Below are 21,164 nucleotides of genomic sequence, written 5' to 3'. Positions count from 1 at the left end.
CTTATCCAAGCCTCTCCTTTGTCACCTGATCTGCAGTAGCACCCCCGTGCAAGTGCCAGCCGTGTTTCTCACGTCCACCCGCTCCATTCTCTCTTCTCCAGGCCTGTATTTCATTTTCCCAGTGCAGGTGGTGTGTGTTGGAGTCTCCTCATGGCCACGCAGACACGGCAGCGCCTGCTTTCCGTCTGTCCACGCCAATCCACCCTCCACAAGCCCTCCTTCCCAGGACGGGACAATTCAAAACTGATACAGGTCCCAGTCTCCCAATTACAGTTTGAACAAATGCACAAACCCAAGGAAAAAAACAACACACACACACAAAAAAACACAAATCAAGATGTCATTAGTCTCAAGTTCTTTATTTTCCTGTGTCATTCACCAACAGCTAGCTCCAATTGTCCCTATAGAAACAGAGACAAGGTTGTGTGTACCCTTGCAAATGACCTCTTGGTACTAAAAATAACCATTCTGGCATGGCCCAGTCCTCCAACACCTCATATAGAAGTTTCTCACATGAGTTACAGCTGCGCGCTTGCACACTATCCAAGAGCAAGAGACTCCTGCCCTAAGGCTGATGACAGGAGTTTGCATGGCAAGCCAGGTTCTCAGCTCAGGGCACAGAATGCAACAGACGAGGCAGCAGCTTTGTGCCTTTGACACGCATTAAACACTTGTGCAAGGAACACACGGAGGAGAGCTCAGTGCTGAGTTAGAGGCACGGGTCAGTCATCTCCTCTGATGCTGTCAGTTCTTCTCAAAAGCGCACACCGAGCCAGCCACGAACAGTTGGGAGTGCCGCAAAGCGGAGGCAACAGCATTGGACCCAAGACACCAGTTATTTCAAGCTGAAAACCAAAGATACCAGACACTCAAAACCTCCAGCAAAAGAGGCCTAAGGATGACAGCTCCAACGCCAGAGAAACGACATCCAGAAATCAGCACTGGGGTGAAGGTGCTGTTCTGCCGGTGGTGAGATCCTTGCCGGCAGGGAGTGTGCTGAGGTGCTGGCTGGGGGTGACAGAGCAGCACGCAGAGCTCAGGTGGACAGGAAGCTTTTCAGCTTTCATCCCCGTGGCCGGCCTGTCAGACAGCGCGTTGGACTGAGCAGCGTCGGAACACCAGTGTGAACACAGAGCGTACGTCCCATCTGTGCGGGTTCAGTGAGCTCCTACTGAAAGGGGAGAGAAAACTTCTGCTCCCTGACACCTGACAAAATCCTGGCAGAAGAACGGGGCTGCAACAAAAGGCTCCTGTTTGGAGGTGGAAGAAAGCAGTAGCACCTGGCACTGCACCTCCAGTTTCACGGAGAATAAAATCTTTGGGTCCAAGGCCACGCCGATGAGAAGCCGCGTTAACAATCCTCGCAGGCAAGAACAATGAGGGGATTTGTCACCTTTATGAGGGGTGATTTCACCAGGGAAGGTCCTGCGCAGTTTCCAGTGCAAAAGCAGTTGCACAACCTCAGACCCATTTCCAAGGGGAGCGTTCTAATGTAACAACAAACCAGACTGGAGAGCTTAACGTGCAAATTCAGTCAGCTTCTGTGATGAGTGAGAGGGAAATGAACTTAGTCCCATCTTATCGCTTCGCAGCAAAAGATCCCTGTTACAGGAAAAGAAACACCTGGTTATCAGCAGTCCTTTAGCCCAGAAATCTGGTGCTACTTCACTTTGTATGGAGTGGAAGAAGAAAATCCACACCAGAAAATTAAGATCTTTGCATGAGCGCTCAGGTCACAAGACTACTGAAAGAAGCCAGCATTTTCTCAGATTAGGTTGTGCAATGATCCCTGCAGTCAAACAGGAGTGCTCATGCCTGGTTGTGAGGAAAGAAGGGGAGAGAGCTGCTGCTTCAGGGCAAACTGAAAGCCCGAGCATGTGAGCAGGAAGAGCTGGGAAGAGCTACCCCAGAGGGGGAAGCTCTAGAGGCCAGGAACAGGGCAAGGTGGCATTTCTCCCGCATGCACACAGCATGTGGGGTGCAAGGAACATACCTTTCAGGAAAATAAGCCTGCCTGGCTCTTGTCAGATATCAACTGTTCTTCAGTTGATGCTTCTTCAAGACTGAAGATGTCAGACCTGCTTTTTGCTTTGGACTGGGCCCATGCAACGACACCACCCACAGCTACCAGGCAGCTCAGGAGCACTAGAGAGAAGAGTGCACAAGCAGAGAACCACTCACTGCACCTGGGCTGGACATCAGCACCAGGCTCTGCTGCTCAGCTATCAGAGATCAGCATCTTCCTCACGGATAATGGACAGACAGCATGGAAGTGTTAGTGCCAGACCGCACGGAACAAGATGCCTTTCCAAGGGGAAGGCACAGTTTGACCAAGTCAGAGCTCCAAAAGCGCTCAAGCCATGGTGTACAGCCTCCCCTAAGCCTCCAAGCCCATAGAACACAGCTACTGATGCTGGTCTAGAACAAATGTCCTTAGAAAAGTCAGTTATAGCCTAACCCAAAACCATGCGCAGCACTCCAAGCCTCGCGTACCTGCAATAATCAACACCCACGTGCAGCTTTGACTCCTCGATGGCAGAGTGTGCCCAGGCACAGGGGTAGCTGAAGCCTCTGTGATGGAAAAAAACAAGAAGGCCATTAGGTTTCCCAGTCACCTCTCGATCAGCAAAGCAGCCTCCAATCTAAACCTGACCGAGTTCCCAGTTCATCCTAAGTGTGCCCACAGGTTCGTATTGCTTGAAGCAAAGCCTTATCTCCTGTTACTACGATCAGTCCACACAATAGGAGAAAGCTAGGAAATTCTCCTCACGCCTCTTAGACAGGGAAGACTGTTAGGGTAAGAAGAGACAAAGCCAATAAAGAAACCAACCAGTGTTGGTGGACGAGAAGTTCAATGTGAGCCAGCAATGTGTGCTTGCAGCTCAGAAAGCCAACTGTACCCTGGGCTGCATCAAAAGCAGCACGGCCAGCAGGGCAAGGGAGGGGATTGTCCCCCTCTGCTCTGCTCTCGTGAGACCTCACCAGGAGCCCTGTGCTCAGCTCTGGGGCCCCCAGCACAAGAAGGACAGGGACGTATTAGAATGAGTCCAGAGGAGTAATCAAGGGGCTGGAGCAGCTCTCCTTTGCAGACAGGCTGAGGGAGTTGGGGTTGTTCAGCCTGGAGAAGAGAAGGCTCTGGAAAGAACTTACAGTGGCCTGCCAGTACCTGAAGTGGATGCCCCACCTTTAGGCACCCCCAGCAGCTAAGCTGTGGATGCCCCAGCAAGGGAAGTGTTCATCAAGGCCAGGCTGGATGAGGCTTTAAGCATCCGAATTTAGCAGGAGGTGTCCCTGCCCATGGTGGGGGTTGGGACCAGGGGGTCTTTATGGTCCCTTCCGACCCAAACCATGCTGTGATTCTCTGACTTCCCTCAGCTCAGTGGGGCCTCCTGACAGCGGCTGGTTCCGAGGCAGCCAGAGCCACGTCCTGGGGAAGAAACCTCTTCAGAGGCACTTCCCGAGGCAGCCCTGGGGTGCTGAGCGCTGGCTGCCCGGCAGGAAGCTCAGGTGGGGCTGCCCCCGGCCGAACCACGGACACCCCCTGAGGCCCGCTGCGATGACCGGGACCACCCTAGGGGGGCTAACGCCCCCTCAGACGCTCAGGCTCCCCCCCCCCAGCGCCCGCAGCCCCTCGGCCGCCCCCGCTCCGCACCTGTGCTACCAGCACCCGGCCCCGCCGGGCTCCCGCTGGCCTCGCAGCCCCGCTCGTCGCGCTCGTCCAGGCAGTCGGGGTGACCGTCACAGATCCACTCGCGGGGGAAGCACTCGCCGCGCGGCTCCTCGCAGCGGAACAGGCCGGGGCCGCAGCCCGCGGGGCCGGGGCTGGGGCTGAGGGGAGCCGCCAGAGCCCCCCAGGCCCCGACCCCGGCCCCGGCCCCGGCCCCCCCTGAGGCGAGGCCCCCGCAGCCCCCTCGAGGCGCGCACCTGAGCCGCCGGCGGCGCCAGCCAATGAGAGCCGAGGGCGTGCGCGGGGAGCGCGCGGCGGGAGCCAATGGGGAGGAGGGCCCCGCCCGCCCGCTCTCGCCGCTCCCGGGCGGCGGCAGCAGCAGCAGCAGCGCGGGGAGCAGCAGCAGCAGCAGCAGCAGCAGCCGGGGCCGCGCCATGCTCCCGCCGCACACCCAGAGCCCGCCGCCTCCGCCACGCGCCTATAAAGCGGGCCGCGCGCGCCGGCAGGACGCATGCGCGCAGCCTCCGCCCCCCTCCCCGGCGGCACTGGCGCGCGACCTTGAGGCGGCCCCGCCCCTCAGCGCCCCTCAGCGCCCGCCTCGGCGGCCCGGGGGAGGGGGGGGCGGGGGGTGCCGGGGGCGGCCGCCGCCCGTCAGCGCTCGGGGGCCGCGAGCTCCGCGCCGGTCGCCGGTCCCTGCCCGGCGGGAGCCGCCACAGAACGGCTCGGGTCGGAAGAGGGCCTCAGAGACCGGCCGGAGCCAAGCCACCGACACGGGTCGCCCACGGCGCCGCCCGGCCCGGCCCGGAACACCGCCACGGGGCACCCACAGCTTCTGCGGGCAGCCTCTGCCAGCGCCTCGCCGCCCTCTGAGGAATTTCCTCCTCACCTCTGATGTAAATCTCCCCTCTTTTCGTTTAAAACCGTTCGCCCTTGTCCCGTCATTGTCTGCCCAAGCAAAAAGTCGCTCTCCATCTTTTTTATAACCCCCTTTAAGTACTGAAAAGCTGCAGTGAGGTCACCCCTGAGCCTTCTCCAGACTGACCATCCCCAGCTCTCTCAGCCTTTCTCCGTAGAGGTGCTCCAGCCCCTTGATCATCTTCGTGTCCCTCCTCTGGACCCACTCTAACAGCCCCACGTCCTTCTTGTGCTGGGGGCCCCAGACCTGGATGCAGCACTGCAGGTGGGGCCTCACAAGGGCAGAGCAGAGGGGCACAATCCCCTCCACCTCCTGCTGCCCACTCCTCTGTGGATGCAGCCCAGGATGCAGTTGGCCTTCTGGGCTCCAGGCACCCACTGCTGGCTCATGCTGAGCTTCTCATCCCCCCAAACCCCCAAGTCCTTCTCTGCAGGGCTGCTCTCAATGAGTTCTCTCAGTCCGTGCTCATGCCTGGGATTGCCCCGGCCCAGGTGCAGCACCCTGTGTTCAGACTTCATTCGGTTCACTTAGGCTCTTCATAGTTTTCCAGGTCCCTCTGGATGACATCCCTTCCTTCTGTTCCACCAACTGCACCACTCAGCTTGGTGCCATCTGCAAACTTGCTGAGGGTGCACTCAATCCCACTGTCTATGTCACTGATAAAGATAAATAGTACCGGTCCCAGGACAGACCCCTGAGGGACACCACTCATCACCGGCCTCCACCTGGACACAGACCCATTGACCACCACTCTCTGGGTGAGACCTTCAAGCCAACTCCTTATTCACTGAATGGTTCACCCATCAAATCCATCTCTCTCCAATTTGGAGACCAGGATGTCATGTGGGACTATGACAAAGGCCTTACAGAAGTCCAGGGAGCTGACATCGCTCGGTCTTCCCTCGTCAACTCTGCGTATGATTTTTTAAGCTCTGCTGGCTGGTCCCGTCAAGACAGCGGGTACAAGTACTGCGTTCAGGCAACTGACTTTTCAAAGACTCAGCATAACCCTGTCAGCAATCTTCCAGCGTCTCCCAGCAGCTGCAGGAAAATAGATATACTCGCTGTAGAATAATCAGCAGAGCTCATGGCAACGCCACAGCACAAGCCTGGCAAATCAGCTGCCCCTGGGGACGGGCAGGACCACCCCCAGGTGGGTGCTCTGTCACTGCAGCAGGGCAGACTGAGCAGGGGACCAGGTGCTTGCTGTGTGAGCCAGAAATAATCTTCACTGCTGACTGACTGTTAACAGCTGGCCTGGGAAGTGAAAGTAAGCAGCTGGATTCCTTTGAACCAACACACACGAAGTATCACAAAGAGCTTGGCACGCTACGAGGCCGAGCTTTAGACCAAAATCTCTATCAACCATTTCTGTGACAGGATGAACTGATGGAGGCTAAATCCATCCTGAGCATGACTGAACAGTGCCACAGACTAATTAACGTTTCTTACCAGAAAATAAAATCATCAGGTCCTTTGCAGCTACAGGCATGCTTTGTTCAGCTCTGACCTTCAGTGATATCCCCGCTGTGCTTCTGGGTCTCATCTCGGAGCAGTTATGGCCACAGACAGCATATAAATCCACTAAGCCCGAGCTCCAGTTTGTACACCCCCTTACTATTCCCTCAAGAAAACCTTACGTCCAAAACACTGTTAAAATAATTTGAACGATTCAAGCAGGACAGATGAAATGGGAGGATAACTACAACTTTGAATGTATTTATTAGTCATACATCAAAACTAGGATGAGTGCCATACAGCATCACTGTAGCTAAATCCACTGCAGGCTTACCCATTAGAGTACTGCTTTCTCATGAACTCTGCACACCCAGCCTTATTAATTTCTCACAAATAGGGCTGGTCTTTTGAAATTTCCCACTTCTTAATTGCTGGCCCTGGTGTCACTGGCTTTTTCTCAGCTGTTGCCACTGCAGAGCCTGAACTGCGGCAGAAAAAGGAAGAGAGAAGAAGAGGTTTTAATAGCGCTCAGGCTAAATTGAGAGTGTTGGTTTTATTAATGCCAAAAGTCACTTTCCGGCCAACTCATTTATTTATTCAAGAGAAGACAAGTACAAAGAATTAGCTCAGCCTCCTTCTAACCTGTAAGTCAATACTGAAAGAACTCCGTGTTTTCGGTACAAACCACACAAGGCTCCAACCTGCTCACGGTGCGCAGTGACAGCAGCAGCGCTGCAGGACAGACCAGGTCAGACCTACCTGCTGGCCTGAGCCCCCGCAGCGAGGGTTTTCTGTGTGGACGCAACCACGATAGGAGGGAAAGCCTCTCGGCGTCCGTCCCGCGTGCAGTAGTAGTTATCTGCAAACTTGTGGCTGGGACCCACCGGGAGCCGAGGCGGTGGCTGGGTTCTGGGTGGGAAAAGTTTAAGAACTTCAACACGGCCGTGGGTGGCAGGGAGGCTCCACGCAACGTGACACAAGCGCTGTGGTACTTCGTACGGGTCAGGCAGGGGCTGCGAGGTGCCTAGGACAGCCGGGAGGCCTGACACGAACGCGATGTTATAAAATGACACGTTACGAGGCAGCGCCCCGGGCACCCCGACCGGGTGGGCAGCATCCCTGCCGCGGCAGGGGGCTGGGGCCGGGTGACCTGAGGTCCCTGCCCGCTCTGTGACTGTGACCGTACGGAGCGGGCCGGCAGCAGCCCCCTCGGCTCCCCGGTGGCCGCGGCGAGCCCCCTGCCCTCAGGGGACGGGAGCGCCCCCGGTACCTCTTGGCGATCTCCGTGTAGCGCAGCTGCAGCTTGGCCTGGAGGTCGCGCTGCAAGACAAGGCGAGAGAGTCTCAGGGGACGGGGACGGGGACGGCGGCCACCCCAACCCCCCCGGCCCCGAGGAGCGCCCCGCGGCCGCCCTCACCCCCGCCGCGAAGTTGCGGAGCCGCTGGATGATGCGGGTGGCCGTCGCCATCTTGGCCGCTGTGAAGGGCAGGGCGGGGCGGGGCGGGCAGCGGCGCGCGGGGCACGCCGGGTCTCGCGAGACTTTGGCGCTATATAAGGCGGAGCGGGGGCGGTGCCGCCCCCTTCCTGCGCCGCGGAGCCGCCATGGACACGAGCCGCGTGCAGCCCATCAAGCTGGCCAGGGTGCGGGGCCGGGAGCGGGAGGGGGCCGGGCTGCGGGAAGGGGCCGCGGGGCTGACGCCGTGCTCTCTGTCCGCAGGTGACGAAGGTGCTGGGCCGGACCGGCTCCCAGGGGCAGTGCACGCAGGTGAGTGGGCCGGGCCGGGCCGCGGTGCCGCCGCTAGGCCGGGCCGGGCCGAGCTGACGCCGCTCCGTGCCGCAGGTGCGCGTGGAGTTCATGGACGACACGAGCCGCTCCATCATCCGCAACGTGAAGGGCCCGGTGCGTGAGGGTGATGTCCTCACCCTGCTCGAGTCCGAGCGCGAGGCCCGGCGGCTGCGTTGAGCCGGTGGGTGCCCCCCTTCCCCGGTGCTGAGCCCGGCGCTGCCTGGCCCCGCTGCCCCCTGAGCAGCAGAGGGATGGCGCCGTGCCCCTGCCCAGACACAGCCTCTGCTGTTCCCTTTCAGGTGATGAACACTTGTCCCATGTACTCAGAGCCACCAGCGTACATCATCTCAGCTGGACGTGGATTACAGATGGAGAGGAGCGTGGCGTTTGTGTTGTTCACACAATAAAGGTTTTTTTTTCCTATTCTCCTTTGTCCAGGACTCACTTTCTGAGTGTGTGAATGTTCTGGCTTGTCTTGGTGTGCACACACCTGCCTTTTGTTGTTGGGTTCAGCCAGACAAAAGCACACCCAGCTTATGACTGGGGCTACACGTTAGGCGTTTATCTTGACATATGTGTTCTTGTGTTTTTGTTAACTTGTCATTTGCAGCAAAATAATTTATTTTGATTACAGCAATGTTAATTCAGACCAATCTGATAAGCGTTTCTCTGTGTGTCAGAGTGTGTCAGTTTCTCAGAGTGGCACTGGTATACCTGTTGGACTTCTGTGGAATCTGCTAACAAGTCAAAAGTCAAACTTTGTACCAGTTTGAAAAGTGGCTGCCTGCTGCTTCTGTTTTTCTGCCCTCAGAAAGCTGTTCTATAAATGCTACTATAAATATAACTACTTGCTGTCTTTCCTGGCAGTCGCCCACAAGGAGCACTCCTCTCTCTCCCCTTAGAGGAGCTGGTAAATCGATCTCACTTTCTTCTCAGCTTTCCCTTCCACCACAAGATCAGCTAGAAGAGTTTATTATTTTAGGCTACTACATAACTGTAAGACTGAAAGGGTCAGGAATCAGTCTGAGAAGCGTCACAGGAGGTGGTTTTTAAGCACTTTGCCCCTGTGGCAAACTCGGATTTTCTGCTAAGTGGGAGCGATGCTGTTCTGTGATGTGTGAACTAAGTCAGGTCTGTGGCTCCTAGTGCTGTGCTCTCACCATCGTGCAGTGGTCAGTCCCATGGGGAGCATTCCTCCTTTGATGTTCTGAACCTTATTAAGGCACTTCAGTAACAGGTGGGAATGAAGGCTTGGGAATCCCAAAGCTCAGGAGAGCACTTAAGGAGTTGAAGGTTCAAATTGCTGAGCTTAGGCAGGTAGTGGGGGTTGTTGTTCAAGGCTGGCATTGAAGGAGCATTTGTAGTTCTTCCTGCAAGTGGTAGCTGTGCCCTGGTCAGGCCTGTGATATTTATGGTCTGCAGAAGGCAGTTGTTGGGGACATGCTTTTGTTACTTGACCTTGCTCTTGATTTCTCTGTGGTGTCACTTCAGTTTCAGAGCATTGGCTGCATCTCTTACCCTGGTTCTGGTGACAGAGCTCTCAGGGGCTAGTTCTGAGTGCGAGAAGCCCACCTTGGAGTTGACTTCTCCGGCTGCTGTTTTCTCCCAGCACAGCTTTGGCAGTGACCAGGGAGCCTCTGTGCTCTGGACCGGAGGCAGTGCAGGGCTGCCAGATGAGTGGGGTGTGAGGCATCTGCTGTGAATTAGTGGCAGCTGGGGGTGAATTTGTAGTGAGGTGGCTTGGAGCAGCTGCTGCCCTTCCCAGCTAACCCCGTGTGGTCGGCGTACCCTCAGCCATGTGTGAGGAGTGAGGTCTCCTTCCATCCCACTGTCGGATGATTGCTCTACAACAAAGCAGCTGAACAGCATCAACACCAGGGCAAACCAAGGAGAGGGAAGGGGATCCACTGTCTGGCTTGGTCCCATGAAGTGAAACAGCCCGAAGATGCCACCTCATGGTACCTGAATCCAGTTCCTCGCTCTGGAGAACTTCAGCTGTTAGGGAACAAGACTGATGGATTTAACCACTTCATAAACTCGTAGGGAATGGGTTGAAATGCTGGCGACTGCTCAGGGCCGGGGCTGTGCCCAGGCTGTCCCCCTGCCGAAGCTGTTCTAGGGGCTTTATAAAGCTTGACTCAAACAAGGAGGCAGGAGACTGCTGATGGTCATTGTAATATTTCAAAATAATTTTACTTGAGGTTTTATTTATCTTAAAAATAAACATCAATATTAAAATGTCAGTAAACAAACCTGTGAAACCAAAGCAGTGAGTATGGAATACATACAGAGCAGCGCAAAGAGAGCGGCTGTGAGCATCTGCTATTAACTTCAGTGCAAAGCTGAAAAAGGGCGAGGACAGCGGCACGTTGCCCCAGCAGCTTTCTTGGGGAGCATTTCCCAGCAGACAGAATGGCTCAGACAAGGCCTGTGTGGTGTGAGAGGGAGGGAGATGAGCTGAGGAGGAGGAGCTGCGACATGGGTCACCTTTGTGAAGGAGTCAGAGGGCAGCCTGCTTCACATGCAAAAGCCTTTTTTTTTTTGCTCCCAGTCCTTAAAGCTTACCTCGTCTGTTCCCACCTCGTCTGTTCCCACCCCGCCTGGTGCGCACACACTCACACACACGTGCTCTGACATACGCGTCCATCTCCGCAGGCCCTAGGCTTTCTCCCTCTGAGCTCTTCCTGCTGATCTCTTTTCCTTATCCTCAGCCACCCTCCCCTTGGGGAAGGGGAGTGGGCAGAAAGGGGCTTGTCAAGGCAACTCGAGCCCCTGAGCTGCTAGCAGCTCTGAGACTGTTAAAAGGGGAAGTGTTTACAAGGTGACTTTTAGCTTTGGGATCCTGTGTGGGGCATCAGCTGGGCAGGCCCAGTCCCTAAGCAGTTGTGGCTCTCAGTCCCCTTCTTTCAGCTTGGCTGTAGCCCCAAGCATCCACAAGTTTTGCTCTCATCGAGCAAATCAAATCACTGATTTCATGTTGAACTCCAGCTTTTTCTGACAAAGCAATGTATTTTTTTTTCCTTTGTGTACATGTGCTAGAGAAGCTTCAGGTTTCTGCTGGGAAATAAAATGCCGGAGAAGACGAGGACGCATTTCAGTCTGGAAATGCTCCCGTGGCAGTGTGAGCTCTGTGTCCCCTCTCCTGTCACTGCTGATGCTCGCCCTCCTGCAGCCCTGCTCCCCATCACTGGCTCTGCTGCCCTCCTGCAGTTGCTGGGAGCTGGCTCTAGGAGCAGAAACCAGCTGCTATTTCTGCTGGCTTGCTTTTTCGCTGTTCCGGTGAGCTGGGGCCTTGCAGAGGGCTCCAAGGTGGCACAGCTCCAGTGATCGTGGCCGGCAGCGGAGGTCACTTGATGCTTGGCTCTGTCACTTGGAGCGAGGTGGGCACCGTGGGACGCTTCCTGCAGCAGGCAGGGTGAGCGAGGCCCAGGGACAGTGCCTGCTCTGTTGCCAGCAGGATGAAAACATCTTCAGCCTCAGGGAGCGATTCAGCACACGAGGGAGCAGCAGGAGGGGGGACGTAAATTACAGCCCAGCACTGAGGGTGGCCAGCTGGCACACGGCTGGATCCAAAGGTCATTCTAATTTGGTTTCTTTGGGTTCCCGGGGCTCTTGGTGCCCACTGTTGATGGCCCCTGCTGTAGAGAGGGAGGGGTCACCAAATGTCACCAGGGACCATCCAGTGGCTCCTGGTGATGGCCAGCCAGGCTGCTCCCTTGCCACCGAGGATGCAATGAGCATCTGGCACCTGGGATGCTCTGCTCTCGCCTCCACAACCCCTTCCTTGGGGACCATCAGCTGCTCTCACCTGTCCCGGTCCCGTTCCCCTCCGGTGCTGCCCCCTGCCCACCGTGCAGCCGAGCCGGTGGCACTGTGCCACCTCTGCGTCCCTTGCACGGGGCAGAGCTGGTGGCAGGGGCTGGGGGGCTGCGGTACTCACGTGTGGCTGCGCCTTTGTCCCATTCAGGTGGGCGTACAGGAGCACCGCGATGTTGCTGTGGCCGGCCTCCAGCGCGATGGCGACAGCGTTGTTACCATCCTAAGGAGGGCAGGAGAACAGGTGGGAAGAGGTTTTGGGTCCAGGAGCGGGTTGAGCACGCCTGGGCCCCAGCGGCTTACGCTGTCCACGATGGAGATGTTGCAGGTGGGCTGAGCCAGCAGCAGCTTCACGGTCTCCACCCGGCCGTGCTCGCAGGCGCACATCAGCGCGGTCGAGCCCTCCTCATCCTGCAGGTTCACGTCAGCGCCGCAGGCGAGCAGGGCTTCCACCATCTCCTGCCGTCCGTGGCTGACTGCCAGCATCAGCGCCGTCTGGCCAGCCTGCGTGACATAGGGACAGTTGTGCCACCCGCTGCCGCCTCAGTGCCCACAGGGGCTCCGAGCACCTGCTTGCCCAGAGACGGAGCCCCGATGCCAGATGGATGAAGACGCATGACGCCCTCCCCATCCACTGCCCCCACCAGGTTTGGGGTCCTGCCCTCGGGGTGGGCTCAGGAGGCGAGCGCAGCCCCGGGAGCTGCCCGCGAGGGGGGTCAGGACGCGGTGGCCCCCATCCCACACCAACCTGGCTGGCCTTGGCATTGACGTTGCCCATGCTGAAGAGCCTCCTGACCACGTTCATGTCGTCCTCCTGCTCGACGGCTGCCAGCGCTGCCAGCATGAGCGCCGTGTAGCCAGCTTTGTTCTGGTGGTCCACGTTACAGACCCCTGTGGGGACGGGCAGAGCCGGGGGAGGCTCAGGGTGCTGCTCCCAGGGGGGAAAGGGAGGGTGGCGTCCTGGCAGGGGGGGGACGTTTCTGGAGCTGTGGCAGACCTGAGGTCACCCACCCGTGTCCAGCAGCAGCTGCACGATGTGGAAGTTGGAGTGGGAGACGCTGTAGTGCAGGGCTGTGTTGCCGTTCCCATCGGCCAGGTTCACCACGTGGGCCAGGAGGGCTGGCGAGAGCTCGGCGAAGGCCAGGAGGTGGTTGGCAACCGTGTCGGGGACGGATGACTTCTGGCTGGACAGACGGAACCACTCCTGCAGGACCAGGCTGCTGCTGGCGAGCTGCGGGCAGCGAGCGGGGCTGAGCCTCTGCGTGGCGCAAAGGCAGGACCCCAAAGCCCAGCCCAGTGCTGGGACGGCCCTGGCTCAGTCCGTGTGGATTTGGGGGTAATCCGGGACTTGTTTGGGGAAGAAAAGCGTTGATCCGGGCTTCGCTGGCCTGGGGGTGCCCCCAGCTGATGGGGGAGCCGCTGTCAGCCCAGCACGAGCCTTGCCACCCGCAGCCCCCAACTCACCGCCTCCTTGCTCTTGGTGGCCCCGGGGTGGCCCAGGTGGGTCTTGACGATGAGGCAGGCCTCCCGCATCCTGGGGCTCAGCTCGAACCTGGGGGGAGCACGAGGGCGGCTGTAGCACCACGCGGCAAGGAATCCCCGGCCCCTCTGTCCCCCAAGCAAGGCCCCGAGGTTTTGCTCCTCTCCCCAATTCCTTGCGCTCCCCCCGGTGAATGTCCCCCCCCCACCCAGAGCCTTCCTCCCCAGGCCTGCAGCCGTGCCCCTGGGGTGTCCGGCCTTCCAAGTGCAGCCTTATACGGACGTGCTCAGACACGATCTGCCCATTTTTAGGCCGAATTTTTTCCCTTTGTTGAAAAATGCTACTGAGTTTTTTTTTTTCTTTTGTTGTTTTCTTTTTTTCCAATTTATCTCCTGTAGAAAAGAGGCAGCTGCAGCCTCGGTCTCGTGGTTTCCTTAGCAGGCCCGAGATGCTGGAACGATTTTTTTTCTGCCGAATGGTTTCCACAGGAGGCGGGTGTGTTTTTCCCATCAGCTGCACCGAAACGCGGCGCAGAAGCCCTGAGCCACGCCTGGCACCTTCCCTCTGGCACTTACTTCTCCTTCACCTCGGTGGGCTCTGGTGGGGCCACGCTGGCCCCCTCTTGCTCCTGCTGCTCGCCCGGCTCGCTCTGGCCACCCCCGGCATCCTCTTCCTCCTCCTCCGAAGTGTCGGTGCCACCCTGCTCCTCACTGTCGGAGCTGTCGGCTGAAGCCTTCTCAGAGGAGCTGTCTCCATCCTCCTCCTCCTCCTCGCTGGACGTGCTCTCGTACCTGTGCAGAGGGAGGGGGCTCAGTGATGCCCTGCGGTGGGAGCTGCCGTACCCGCCGGTCCCCCCGGGAGCTCCCCACTGCCCCCAGCACCGAGGGAACACGGGGCGCTGGCGGCGGCCCCAGGCACGTACTCCCCGTTCAGCACGCCCACGAACTGCAGGCTCTTCTTGCTGCCCTCGGCCTCGCTCCGGGGGGCACCGTCCCGCTTCTTCATGATGGACTTCAGGGCTCCTGGAGCAGAGAGATGGGCAGCAGGGGTCAGTGAGCCAGACTCCCCCCAGGGCTCCCGGGCACCCCAAGCCCCCTCCCCAACTCACTGGCTGCAGGGCTGGCGGCTGCTCTGCCATCCCGTGCTGAGGACGGATCCTGGCCACCGTCCACCACCTCCACAACTGCGGCCTCAGGGGCCGGGCTGCCCAGGCACGTGTCCCCTGTCGCTTCCAACACCTCCGCTGCACCCTGGGGACCGCTTGGGGTGCGCTGGCATCCGGCACCGCCAGCGCTGGGCTCCAGCTCCTTGCGTGCTGGGGTGGTGGTGCCTGCATCAGCAGTGGCCACGTCGGTGCCGGCCCTCTCGGGGCTGGCCCTGTCGGTGCCGGCCCTGTCGGCCTGGCTGCCTTTGTCTTCATGCCCCGAGGCCGCATCAGGCCCGACTGCCACATCCCGCCGGTCGGGGCAGCAGCCCACCCCGACACAGGCCGTCGGCGGGGAGCACCCCACGGCCACATCCACCATCTCCACGGGGTCGCCGACTGCCTGGCTCTGCGTCACCACCGCTGCCTCCACCAGCGCCTCGGCCACCTGTGGCTTGGCTGTCACCTCCTTGTCCGTGCGCCCACGGGGCCGGCGGGCACACACCTCCAGCCGCAGCTCCTCCAGCTCCCGTGTGGCCTCCTGCAGGTGCCCCTCCATCAGGGCAATCACCTCCTTCTGGTGCCCCACCGTCTGCTGCAGCAGCTCCAGCTCCCGCTCCACCTCGGGGGCGAGCCCCAGCGAGGACTCGAGCACCCACACGGCCGCGTCCCGGCGCTCTGGGGCCCCGCCGCCTGGCTCGCCGCTGCCCACCTGCTGTGACTGGTAGTAGAAGACGGCATCGGTCATGGGCCGGTCCTCGCCCACAGCCACAGAGCGGCACGGCCTCTCGTCACCCCTGGGGCGGGCGGCCGTGCCCTTGCCCGGCCAGCTACGGCTGCCCCGCTCTGACACGGCCAGCTTCTCTGTCAGCTTCCTCAGCTCCGCGATCTTGCTTGCTCGACCCTTTGCCGGCTCTGCTTCGCACTCCAGCCCCGCTCGGGGCTGCTCCTCGCTCCCGCCGGGCTCCACCGACAGCTTCTCCATCAGCTTCGCCTTCTCCTGCTGCAGCTCACAGATCTGCATCTCCAGGAAGGGGATGGTTTTCACCTGCTCCTCCAGGTCCCGCAGCTGCCGCAAAGCCGCGGCCATCTGCTCCCGCACGTGCTGCAGCGGGGCAGCGCCGAGCCCTGCAGCCGGCGTGCTGCGCCCCGAGCTGCCAGGGCTCATCCGCGCGGAGCCCGGCTGGCCCTCGGTGCCCGCCGGCACCCATGGGTGCACCTGGCTCGGGGCGCCCGGCTGCGAATGGCTCTGCTCCTGCTCTAGCCTCCTACTCGTCTCCAGCAAGGTCTTCTCCACCTGCAGGTTTCGTGCCAAGCACTTGCGGGCAGGAGGTGGGAGCAGCCGCACGGCCGGCGGGGGAGATGCGGGGTGGGAGGTTTGCTTGCTCAGGGGCTCCGGGGGCGCCCGGCTGTGTGGGGACAGCAGCAGCGCGGTCCTGCCGTCCTCGCTGGCTGTGGAGGTGAGGGACTCGGTGGAGGTCCAGCCGCTGGTGTGGCTGCTGGGGCTGCGCAGCGTGCCGAGCTGCTGCCTGGCCCCTTTCGCCCTGCGCGGCAGCGGCACTTTCTTGAGCGTCTGGCCGCTTTCGATGTCATCGACGTATTTCAGGAAATCCAGGTCCAAGAGGAAGCCATAGGGGGTTTCCACCGAATACGAGCTCTTCTCCCCATCGTCTTGGTCCCTGTACAAGAAGGGGCCCCCGAGATCTGCAAGACAGGCAGAGACGCTTAGGGAGGGACCTGGCAGAGACAGGAAGGCTTTTCCAACCAGGTTATGCCGGGATTCACAGCCCGCAGCCCCCCGTTGTGATGCTGCTGGACAAGGACGTGGTGGGTGGCCCATCCCTGGCACCTGTGGTGCCATCAGGTGCTGCAGGGCACCTGCTCTGCTTTCAAGTTGCTGCAGGTGATGACCCCATTGGGACGGGATGGCCGAGCCCTGCCCCTCCCCTTTGCTCCTTCCACTGTCCCCTGCCCACAGCGGCCCCGCCAGGTCCCCGCACACAGCTCTGGTCCCCTTACCGGGAAGGTTCTGGTTCAGGTGTGCAGGCTGAGCCATCTTCTCCCCGGGATGCCGCCAACCGTGGGACCATCAACCTGTAACAACAGCGGGGCCCTGTCCTGCGACACCCCGCAAACCCGACCGTCCCCAGCAACCCCAAACCGCTCCCCTGGCACGGGTGCCCCGGCCCCGAACCCGGGGCACATCCCTGCGGCCATGCCCCGACACCAGCTGGGTCCCCTCCGCGTGCCGGCACCGGGCTGGGGCTGCTCCCAGGCAGGCGAGCCCTGCACTGCTGGCGGGGCTGGGGATTGTTTGTACATTTAAGGAATGCTTCGCAGCCTGGGCTGGGGCGGCCACGCTGCCAGCTCCGAGGGCGCAAAGCCATGAGTCAGAGCTCGGCTGCGCCGGGGGAGCGGGCTGGGAGAAGGAGGCTGTTGGAGCGCGGCACTGAAGCCTTTACGGGAGCAAGAAGTTTGCCTAGGATAATGAAACCAGAAAACCAGATGCTTCTGCGAAGCCACGCGACCGCAGGCGTCTCCCAGCACCCAGCAGTTGTTCTGCACCACGTCCACCCTCGCCGCAGGGCACCCTGCATTGCCAACCCCCCCCCCCGCCCAGCTGCCGACCCCCAGCCCTGGCTCCCGCCCACCCTCGGGGGCTGCTTGGTGGCCCCAGGAGGGACCCGGCTGCTTTTCCCCGAGGATAACATGGGATAAGGCATGGTGTGTGGGGGGGTGGTGGTGGTGAAACGAGAGCCTGGTTTTCCCAGGAGCCAGGCACGCGCAGGCTGGAGGGGAGCCAGCGGGATGCCCGCCTGCAAGCCTGGCACTCCGCGTAGGGAGGGAGGCACCGTGGCGAGCACCGGCATTTCCCTTCCCCGCGGGAATAAAGGTGCAAAAATGGGCTGCAACGTTCCTGAAAACCCAACAAAAGGCGAGGGGAGGGAAATGGCAGCGCGGGCCGTGGTCCAGGGGTGAGCTCACCGCCGAGGGGCTGGCAGCTGCAATTGTTCAGCTCCAACCTGCTGCATCTGGGCACTGGGGCTGCGGGAACAATGTTGCCTGGTGGAAAACATCTGAGACAAATCAAGCCCGGTGCTGGGAACGTTCCTGTTCCCAGCTTCGTCGATCCCTTGCAGGAAACAGCCGTCACTCAAGCAACGTCTGTCCCAGGAGCTCCACTGCTGGTCCCCGTGTCCCCAGGGCTCCCCGTGCCCGTGCCCACACTGCCTGGGTGGGGGTCCCTGTGCTGTGGGGGACGCGGGGACCCTCCCCACAGGGCGCTGTGCAGCTGTCAGTGGGCAGAGCATTTGGCACCGGGCTATTTTTGGCCCCGTCAGGAAGAAGGCACAGGACAAGTGCCACCGTGGGCGAGCCGGCGGAAGCTGCCGGCACATCAAGGCCTATTCGGAGAGCAGCTCAGCGATGGTGTGAGAGGCCAGAGAGGCCCAGAGGCATCAAGGCCACAGAAAAGGACCAGGTCTGATCTGCCTAAGGGAAGCTGGGGATCAGTATTGCCTGGAAAAGGGCACAGGGACCACTGGCATCCATAACGGAACCTTTGGGACCAAGTGTTGGGCATTTCGTTCCTCTCCCTGGCCCTGCTCTGCCCCCAAGCCCAACACCTCATTTTAACGAGTTGTAGCGAGTGACTCACTGCAAATTGCTCAGCCGGGCCCCGGGAGCAGTGTCTGGGACCACGCAAGCCTCTCCCCACACAGGGATGCTCCACGCTTCTGCCCGTCTCACCCAGCAGCCGGGAGGCTGCGGCCCCACGCTGCCGGCCCTGGCATGCAGGGATGAGCGGAGCAGGATCGAACCCTGGGCTCCCTGACTCCGCCAACCCACCCCAACCGATGAGCACCCCGGGGGTGAGACAACCACCTCTGCCTCCCTCGGGATCTCCTCTGGTAAGGGCTACCTCCGTGCTGCCACCCCACTGCCGGCCTCGTGCCCAACAGGCTCACGCATCCTCCTCCTCGCTGAACTGGGGAAGTGGCCGGTGTCCTCCTGCGCGGGGCCCGGTGCCCTTGATGCAAGAAATTAAACAGCGCCGAGGCCAGGATCGAGCCCCCAGCGGGCTTCGTGCTCACCGTGAATCAAGCGGGAGAAGGGAGAGCAACAGGAGCGGCCGTGCGGCCCCGAGCACGGGCGCATTTCCTCGGGGAAGCGGCTCGGCAGCTCCCTTCCGTTGCGCGACCGGGAATTGTCCTGCCTGGGGCCTCGCCAGGAAAAGCCACCGTGCTCAGCACCGCCGTGCTCAGCACCGCACTGCAGGGGGCTGCAAGGGCTGGGCTCCGCGACGCCTCCCATAAAGCCTGTGGCAATGGTGCCCCTGCTCCAGCGTCGCACTCGCTTTCTTTTAGCCGTCCCCTCCACGCCAGTGACCCAGGGACGTGCTTTCCCCTCGTGCCTGCTCAGCCAACTGCAACCCAACTGGGCTGGGAGGGGAGGAGAGGAGAGCATCAGGCCAAAGTTGAGCTCTCGAGGCTTGAGAAGAGGAGCTGACACGCAGCAGCGGCGAGAGGGTTAAGTCCCCACGTCCCAGCCATCACCTGCTGGGCTTGGCCACACAAAGCCAGCCTTGTCCCTGCGGCCGCCAGCACCGCGGCACCGGTTCAAAGAGCAGCCGCTCTCCATCTCAGCTCAAGCCCTGGCGGGGAGGACCGTGTCGGCGGCTTTGTTGCAGAAGGCTGGGTTTTGGCAGCCTCGGCCGCTCCCCTGGACACAGGGCTGGGTGCTGCCGGGTGCCTCCGCACCCCTGTCGAGCCAGCGGGCACCCCCGTGCCCAGGAGAAGACGTGCCAGGACCTGGTGCTCTGCTCAAAGCACCGGTCCCGGAGATGGGAGGACCCTGTGCCATCCCAGCTCCCTTCAGAAGTTAAAGCATCATTCCTGGCCCTGGCATTTTCGCACAAAAGCTGGTTGGTGCAAGCTGCAGCACTGCCAGGGAGGCTCATGAGCAAGACGGGGATGTGCAGGGACCGAATTGTCCCCGCAGAGCTGGGGCCATGCTCTGCCCCGGTCCCACACTTGTTTTATCCCCTTGCTGTCGTACTGATGCCCACACAGGAAACTTTGGGCCAAAGTGGAGCTGCTCAGCTCGAGTACAATAAAAATCCACGGCAGGTGAGAGGCCCCTCGGGTGCCAGGAGCCCAGCTGGATGCTGAGCTGCGCCCACACAGCCAAGCAAGCCGACGACAGCCACCGGAGCTGAATCTGCCGGCCAGGCCTGGAGAAGAACCCTGGCTCAGGACCACCCAGCACCGCACCCCAGGCTGAGCCCAACCCTCTGCGAGCCGCTGGCCTCATGGTCCATGGGGCGAGGCTCCTCCAGTCCCAAAGCCCAGGGCCAGTGGGTGAGCGATTTTTAAGCTCTGGCCACCTCTGCACCGCATCCCCTGGCGAGGGGCGCAGCGGGGCTGCTCCCCGCCCCAGCCGCACGATCCACGGGGCTGGAGCGAGGCGACCGCCCAGGGCCGGACATGCTGACGGCGCTCCCTGGCCGTCCTCCGAGCCAAAACACTGAGGTCATGAGGAATGTGAGAAGAACAGAGTCCAGAGCAGCCCCGGCCAGTGCGACTTGATTTATCTTCGCGAGGCACGTTTCCCTTGAAGCTGCGCACGGGCGATAAGCCCTGAAGCCCCGGGCTGAGGCTGTTCCAAAGTTAAAGGGAAACCACTGAGCAAGCAGGCGGCTTCCTCCGCAGCAAGAGGGCAGGAGCTGCCAGCGACCTGCTGGGATTTGGGATCCTCCCACGGAGCTGTCACAGCCCTGAGCTGGCTGTCACGGGGGCACTGTCACCAGCGATGCCACCGCCGGTGTGGCGGGCTGGGCACAGCCAGGGGGGTTTGGGTGCTCATCGCCCCTTCCCCTCAGTGCCTCTGCCCCAGCTGGATGGGATGGACGGGTCAGCCCGTGTCTGGGCCGCCCAGCGCTGCCGCAGGTCCTTGGCCACGCACGGGGTGGGTGTGCCTGCACTGACACAGGGACGGAGGGAGGGGGGAAAGGTTCGATCTTCCCCACAGCCTGATTTGAGCACTGGGCTCTTCTTTCTGGAGTTGTCGTCACCATTGCCGGGGTCGGCCGGTCGGGAGGCCATGGAGCTACTTGGGCTCCCGCTTGCTGCAGCAATGCTCGGACCTCCCCGAGCTCACGCAGCGCCTCAACAGCGGGCGCACGGTTGGCACGCAGACGTGCTCGCCTGGGGAATGGCTCCGGGTACCCCTACAGCTCCTATACAGCACCTAAAGCTCTGCGTACCGCTCTGCTAGGAAACACCTACTGCCGGTCCTGCACCCGCACCGCAGCCCACCAGCATTTTCCACCAACACCTTCCAATTCTTTCGGGGCTGGTGACAAAGCATGGAGTGGGCAACAAGCCCCGACAGCCTGCAACCGTCCTGCGGCAGGGAGGCTGAATCCACGCTGGGTGGGCACTCAGGCAGGGGCGGGGGACGGTGGCTTCCCCGCATGCATGCGAGGGCCTCGCTCTGGCCTCGCCCTTCCCAGCTGGGAGCACCCCAAGCCCTGCGTGCTTTGGAGCACTTGAGGAACCCCACGGCACCCACGGGTCCCTTGGTCCCCAGCACCACGGGGTGCCCCCAGCACCACGGGGTGCCCCCAGCACCCCAGCCCCCAGCCCCCCCATCCCCCAGCACCACGGGGTACCCCCAGCACCACGGGGTGCCCGCAGACCCCCAGAGCCCGGGACCCTCCCGGATTCCACCGGGACCCCCCCTCCCCTCCAGCCGCCGTTCTCCGGCCCGGCCCGGCCCGGCCCGGCCCGGCCCCGACGGAGCGCAGCCCCCGCTCGAGTCCCGCTCCCCCCTCTCCGGTTCTCTCCCTGCCGGGATGCCCGGAGCCCCGCCGCACCCCCGGGGGCTCCGGGGGGG

General features: G+C 61.0%; 4 protein-coding genes across 9 annotated transcripts; 1 reads left to right on the top strand and 3 right to left on the bottom strand.

The window, feature by feature from the left end:
• Nucleotides 1–335: 335 nt before the first annotated feature.
• CD320 (CD320 molecule) lies at nucleotides 336–4,231 on the bottom strand. Of its 4 annotated transcripts, none has more exons than XM_035348373.1 (4): nucleotides 3,662–4,219; nucleotides 2,494–2,580; nucleotides 1,994–2,145; nucleotides 336–1,602 (listed from the first exon to the last, which is right to left on the bottom strand). In XM_035348373.1, exons 1-3 carry the CDS (start codon nucleotides 4,101–4,103, stop codon nucleotides 1,997–1,999), a joined length of 678 nt encoding a protein of 225 aa, XP_035204264.1. In that variant the 5' UTR covers nucleotides 4,104–4,219; the 3' UTR covers nucleotides 336–1,602; nucleotides 1,994–1,996. The 4 variants fall into 4 exon arrangements, with proteins under 4 accessions (XP_035204264.1, XP_035204263.1, XP_035204266.1 ...); XM_035348372.1 differs by having other exon boundaries at nucleotides 2,494–2,571; nucleotides 3,653–4,217; XM_035348375.1 differs by lacking the exon at nucleotides 1,994–2,145 and having other exon boundaries at nucleotides 3,662–4,231.
• A 2,043-nt stretch (nucleotides 4,232–6,274) lies between these two features.
• On the bottom strand, nucleotides 6,275–7,556 carry NDUFA7 (NADH:ubiquinone oxidoreductase subunit A7). Its single transcript, XM_035348264.1, has 4 exons — nucleotides 7,459–7,556; nucleotides 7,312–7,361; nucleotides 6,801–6,950; nucleotides 6,275–6,525 (listed from the first exon to the last, which is right to left on the bottom strand). Exons 1-4 carry the CDS (start codon nucleotides 7,507–7,509, stop codon nucleotides 6,429–6,431), a joined length of 348 nt encoding a protein of 115 aa, XP_035204155.1. The 5' UTR covers nucleotides 7,510–7,556; the 3' UTR covers nucleotides 6,275–6,428.
• Nucleotides 7,557–7,572: 16 nt separating this feature from the next.
• On the top strand, nucleotides 7,573–8,252 carry RPS28 (ribosomal protein S28). Of its 2 annotated transcripts, none has more exons than XM_035348262.1 (4): nucleotides 7,573–7,682; nucleotides 7,759–7,806; nucleotides 7,882–8,008; nucleotides 8,127–8,252. In XM_035348262.1, exons 1-3 carry the CDS (start codon nucleotides 7,644–7,646, stop codon nucleotides 8,002–8,004), a joined length of 210 nt encoding a protein of 69 aa, XP_035204153.1. In that variant the 5' UTR covers nucleotides 7,573–7,643; the 3' UTR covers nucleotides 8,005–8,008; nucleotides 8,127–8,252. The 2 variants fall into 2 exon arrangements, with proteins under 2 accessions (XP_035204153.1, XP_035204154.1); XM_035348263.1 differs by having other exon boundaries at nucleotides 7,882–8,038; nucleotides 8,126–8,252.
• Nucleotides 8,253–10,014: 1,762 nt separating this feature from the next.
• KANK3 (KN motif and ankyrin repeat domains 3) lies at nucleotides 10,015–16,896 on the bottom strand. 2 transcript variants are annotated; one of them, XM_035348260.1, is made up of 10 exons: nucleotides 16,287–16,896; nucleotides 14,232–15,971; nucleotides 14,046–14,145; nucleotides 13,699–13,914; nucleotides 13,108–13,195; nucleotides 12,655–12,874; nucleotides 12,392–12,534; nucleotides 11,947–12,147; nucleotides 11,768–11,866; nucleotides 10,015–11,465 (listed from the first exon to the last, which is right to left on the bottom strand). In XM_035348260.1, exons 1-10 carry the CDS (start codon nucleotides 16,321–16,323, stop codon nucleotides 11,409–11,411), a joined length of 2,901 nt encoding a protein of 966 aa, XP_035204151.1. In that variant the 5' UTR covers nucleotides 16,324–16,896; the 3' UTR covers nucleotides 10,015–11,408. The 2 variants fall into 2 exon arrangements, with proteins under 2 accessions (XP_035204151.1, XP_035204152.1); XM_035348261.1 differs by having other exon boundaries at nucleotides 10,015–11,462.
• Nucleotides 16,897–21,164: the final 4,268 nt, after the last annotated feature.

The sequence above is a fragment of the Oxyura jamaicensis genome, chromosome 28 (genome assembly GCF_011077185.1).
Source record: "Oxyura jamaicensis isolate SHBP4307 breed ruddy duck chromosome 28, BPBGC_Ojam_1.0, whole genome shotgun sequence".
In the NCBI taxonomy this organism is placed as follows: Eukaryota; Metazoa; Chordata; class Aves; order Anseriformes; family Anatidae; genus Oxyura; species Oxyura jamaicensis.
Note: the sequence above shows the minus strand (reverse complement) of the source record. Positions and strands in the feature narration are given on the sequence as shown.

Coding starts and splice junctions, on each gene's coding strand:
- CD320 (XM_035348373.1), bottom strand. CDS start 4,103: ATGGCGCGGCCCCGGCTGCTGCTGCTGCTGCTGCTGCTGCTCCCCGCG. Junction 2,581..3,661: donor CCCGGCGGGGCCGGGTGCTG/GTAGCACAGGTG, acceptor TCTTGTTTTTTT/CCATCACAGAGGCTTCAGCT. Junction 2,146..2,493: donor GTGGGTGTTGATTATTGCAG/GTACGCGAGGCT, acceptor TCTTCTCTCTAG/TGCTCCTGAGCTGCCTGGTA.
- NDUFA7 (XM_035348264.1), bottom strand. CDS start 7,509: ATGGCGACGGCCACCCGCATCATCCAGCGGCTCCGCAACTTCGCGGCG. Junction 7,362..7,458: donor TCCGCAACTTCGCGGCGGGG/GTGAGGGCGGCC, acceptor CTTGTCTTGCAG/CGCGACCTCCAGGCCAAGCT. Junction 6,526..6,800: donor GCGGGGGCTCAGGCCAGCAG/GTAGGTCTGACC, acceptor TTTCTGCCGCAG/TTCAGGCTCTGCAGTGGCAA.
- RPS28 (XM_035348262.1), top strand. CDS start 7,644: ATGGACACGAGCCGCGTGCAGCCCATCAAGCTGGCCAGG. Junction 7,683..7,758: donor AGCCCATCAAGCTGGCCAGG/GTGCGGGGCCGG, acceptor CTCTGTCCGCAG/GTGACGAAGGTGCTGGGCCG. Junction 7,807..7,881: donor CCCAGGGGCAGTGCACGCAG/GTGAGTGGGCCG, acceptor TCCGTGCCGCAG/GTGCGCGTGGAGTTCATGGA.
- KANK3 (XM_035348260.1), bottom strand. CDS start 16,323: ATGGCTCAGCCTGCACACCTGAACCAGAACCTTCCCG. Junction 12,148..12,391: donor TCAATGCCAAGGCCAGCCAG/GTTGGTGTGGGA, acceptor TATGTCACGCAG/GCTGGCCAGACGGCGCTGAT. Junction 11,466..11,767: donor GGACAAAGGCGCAGCCACAC/GTGAGTACCGCA, acceptor CCCTCTCTACAG/CAGGGGCCATCAACAGTGGG.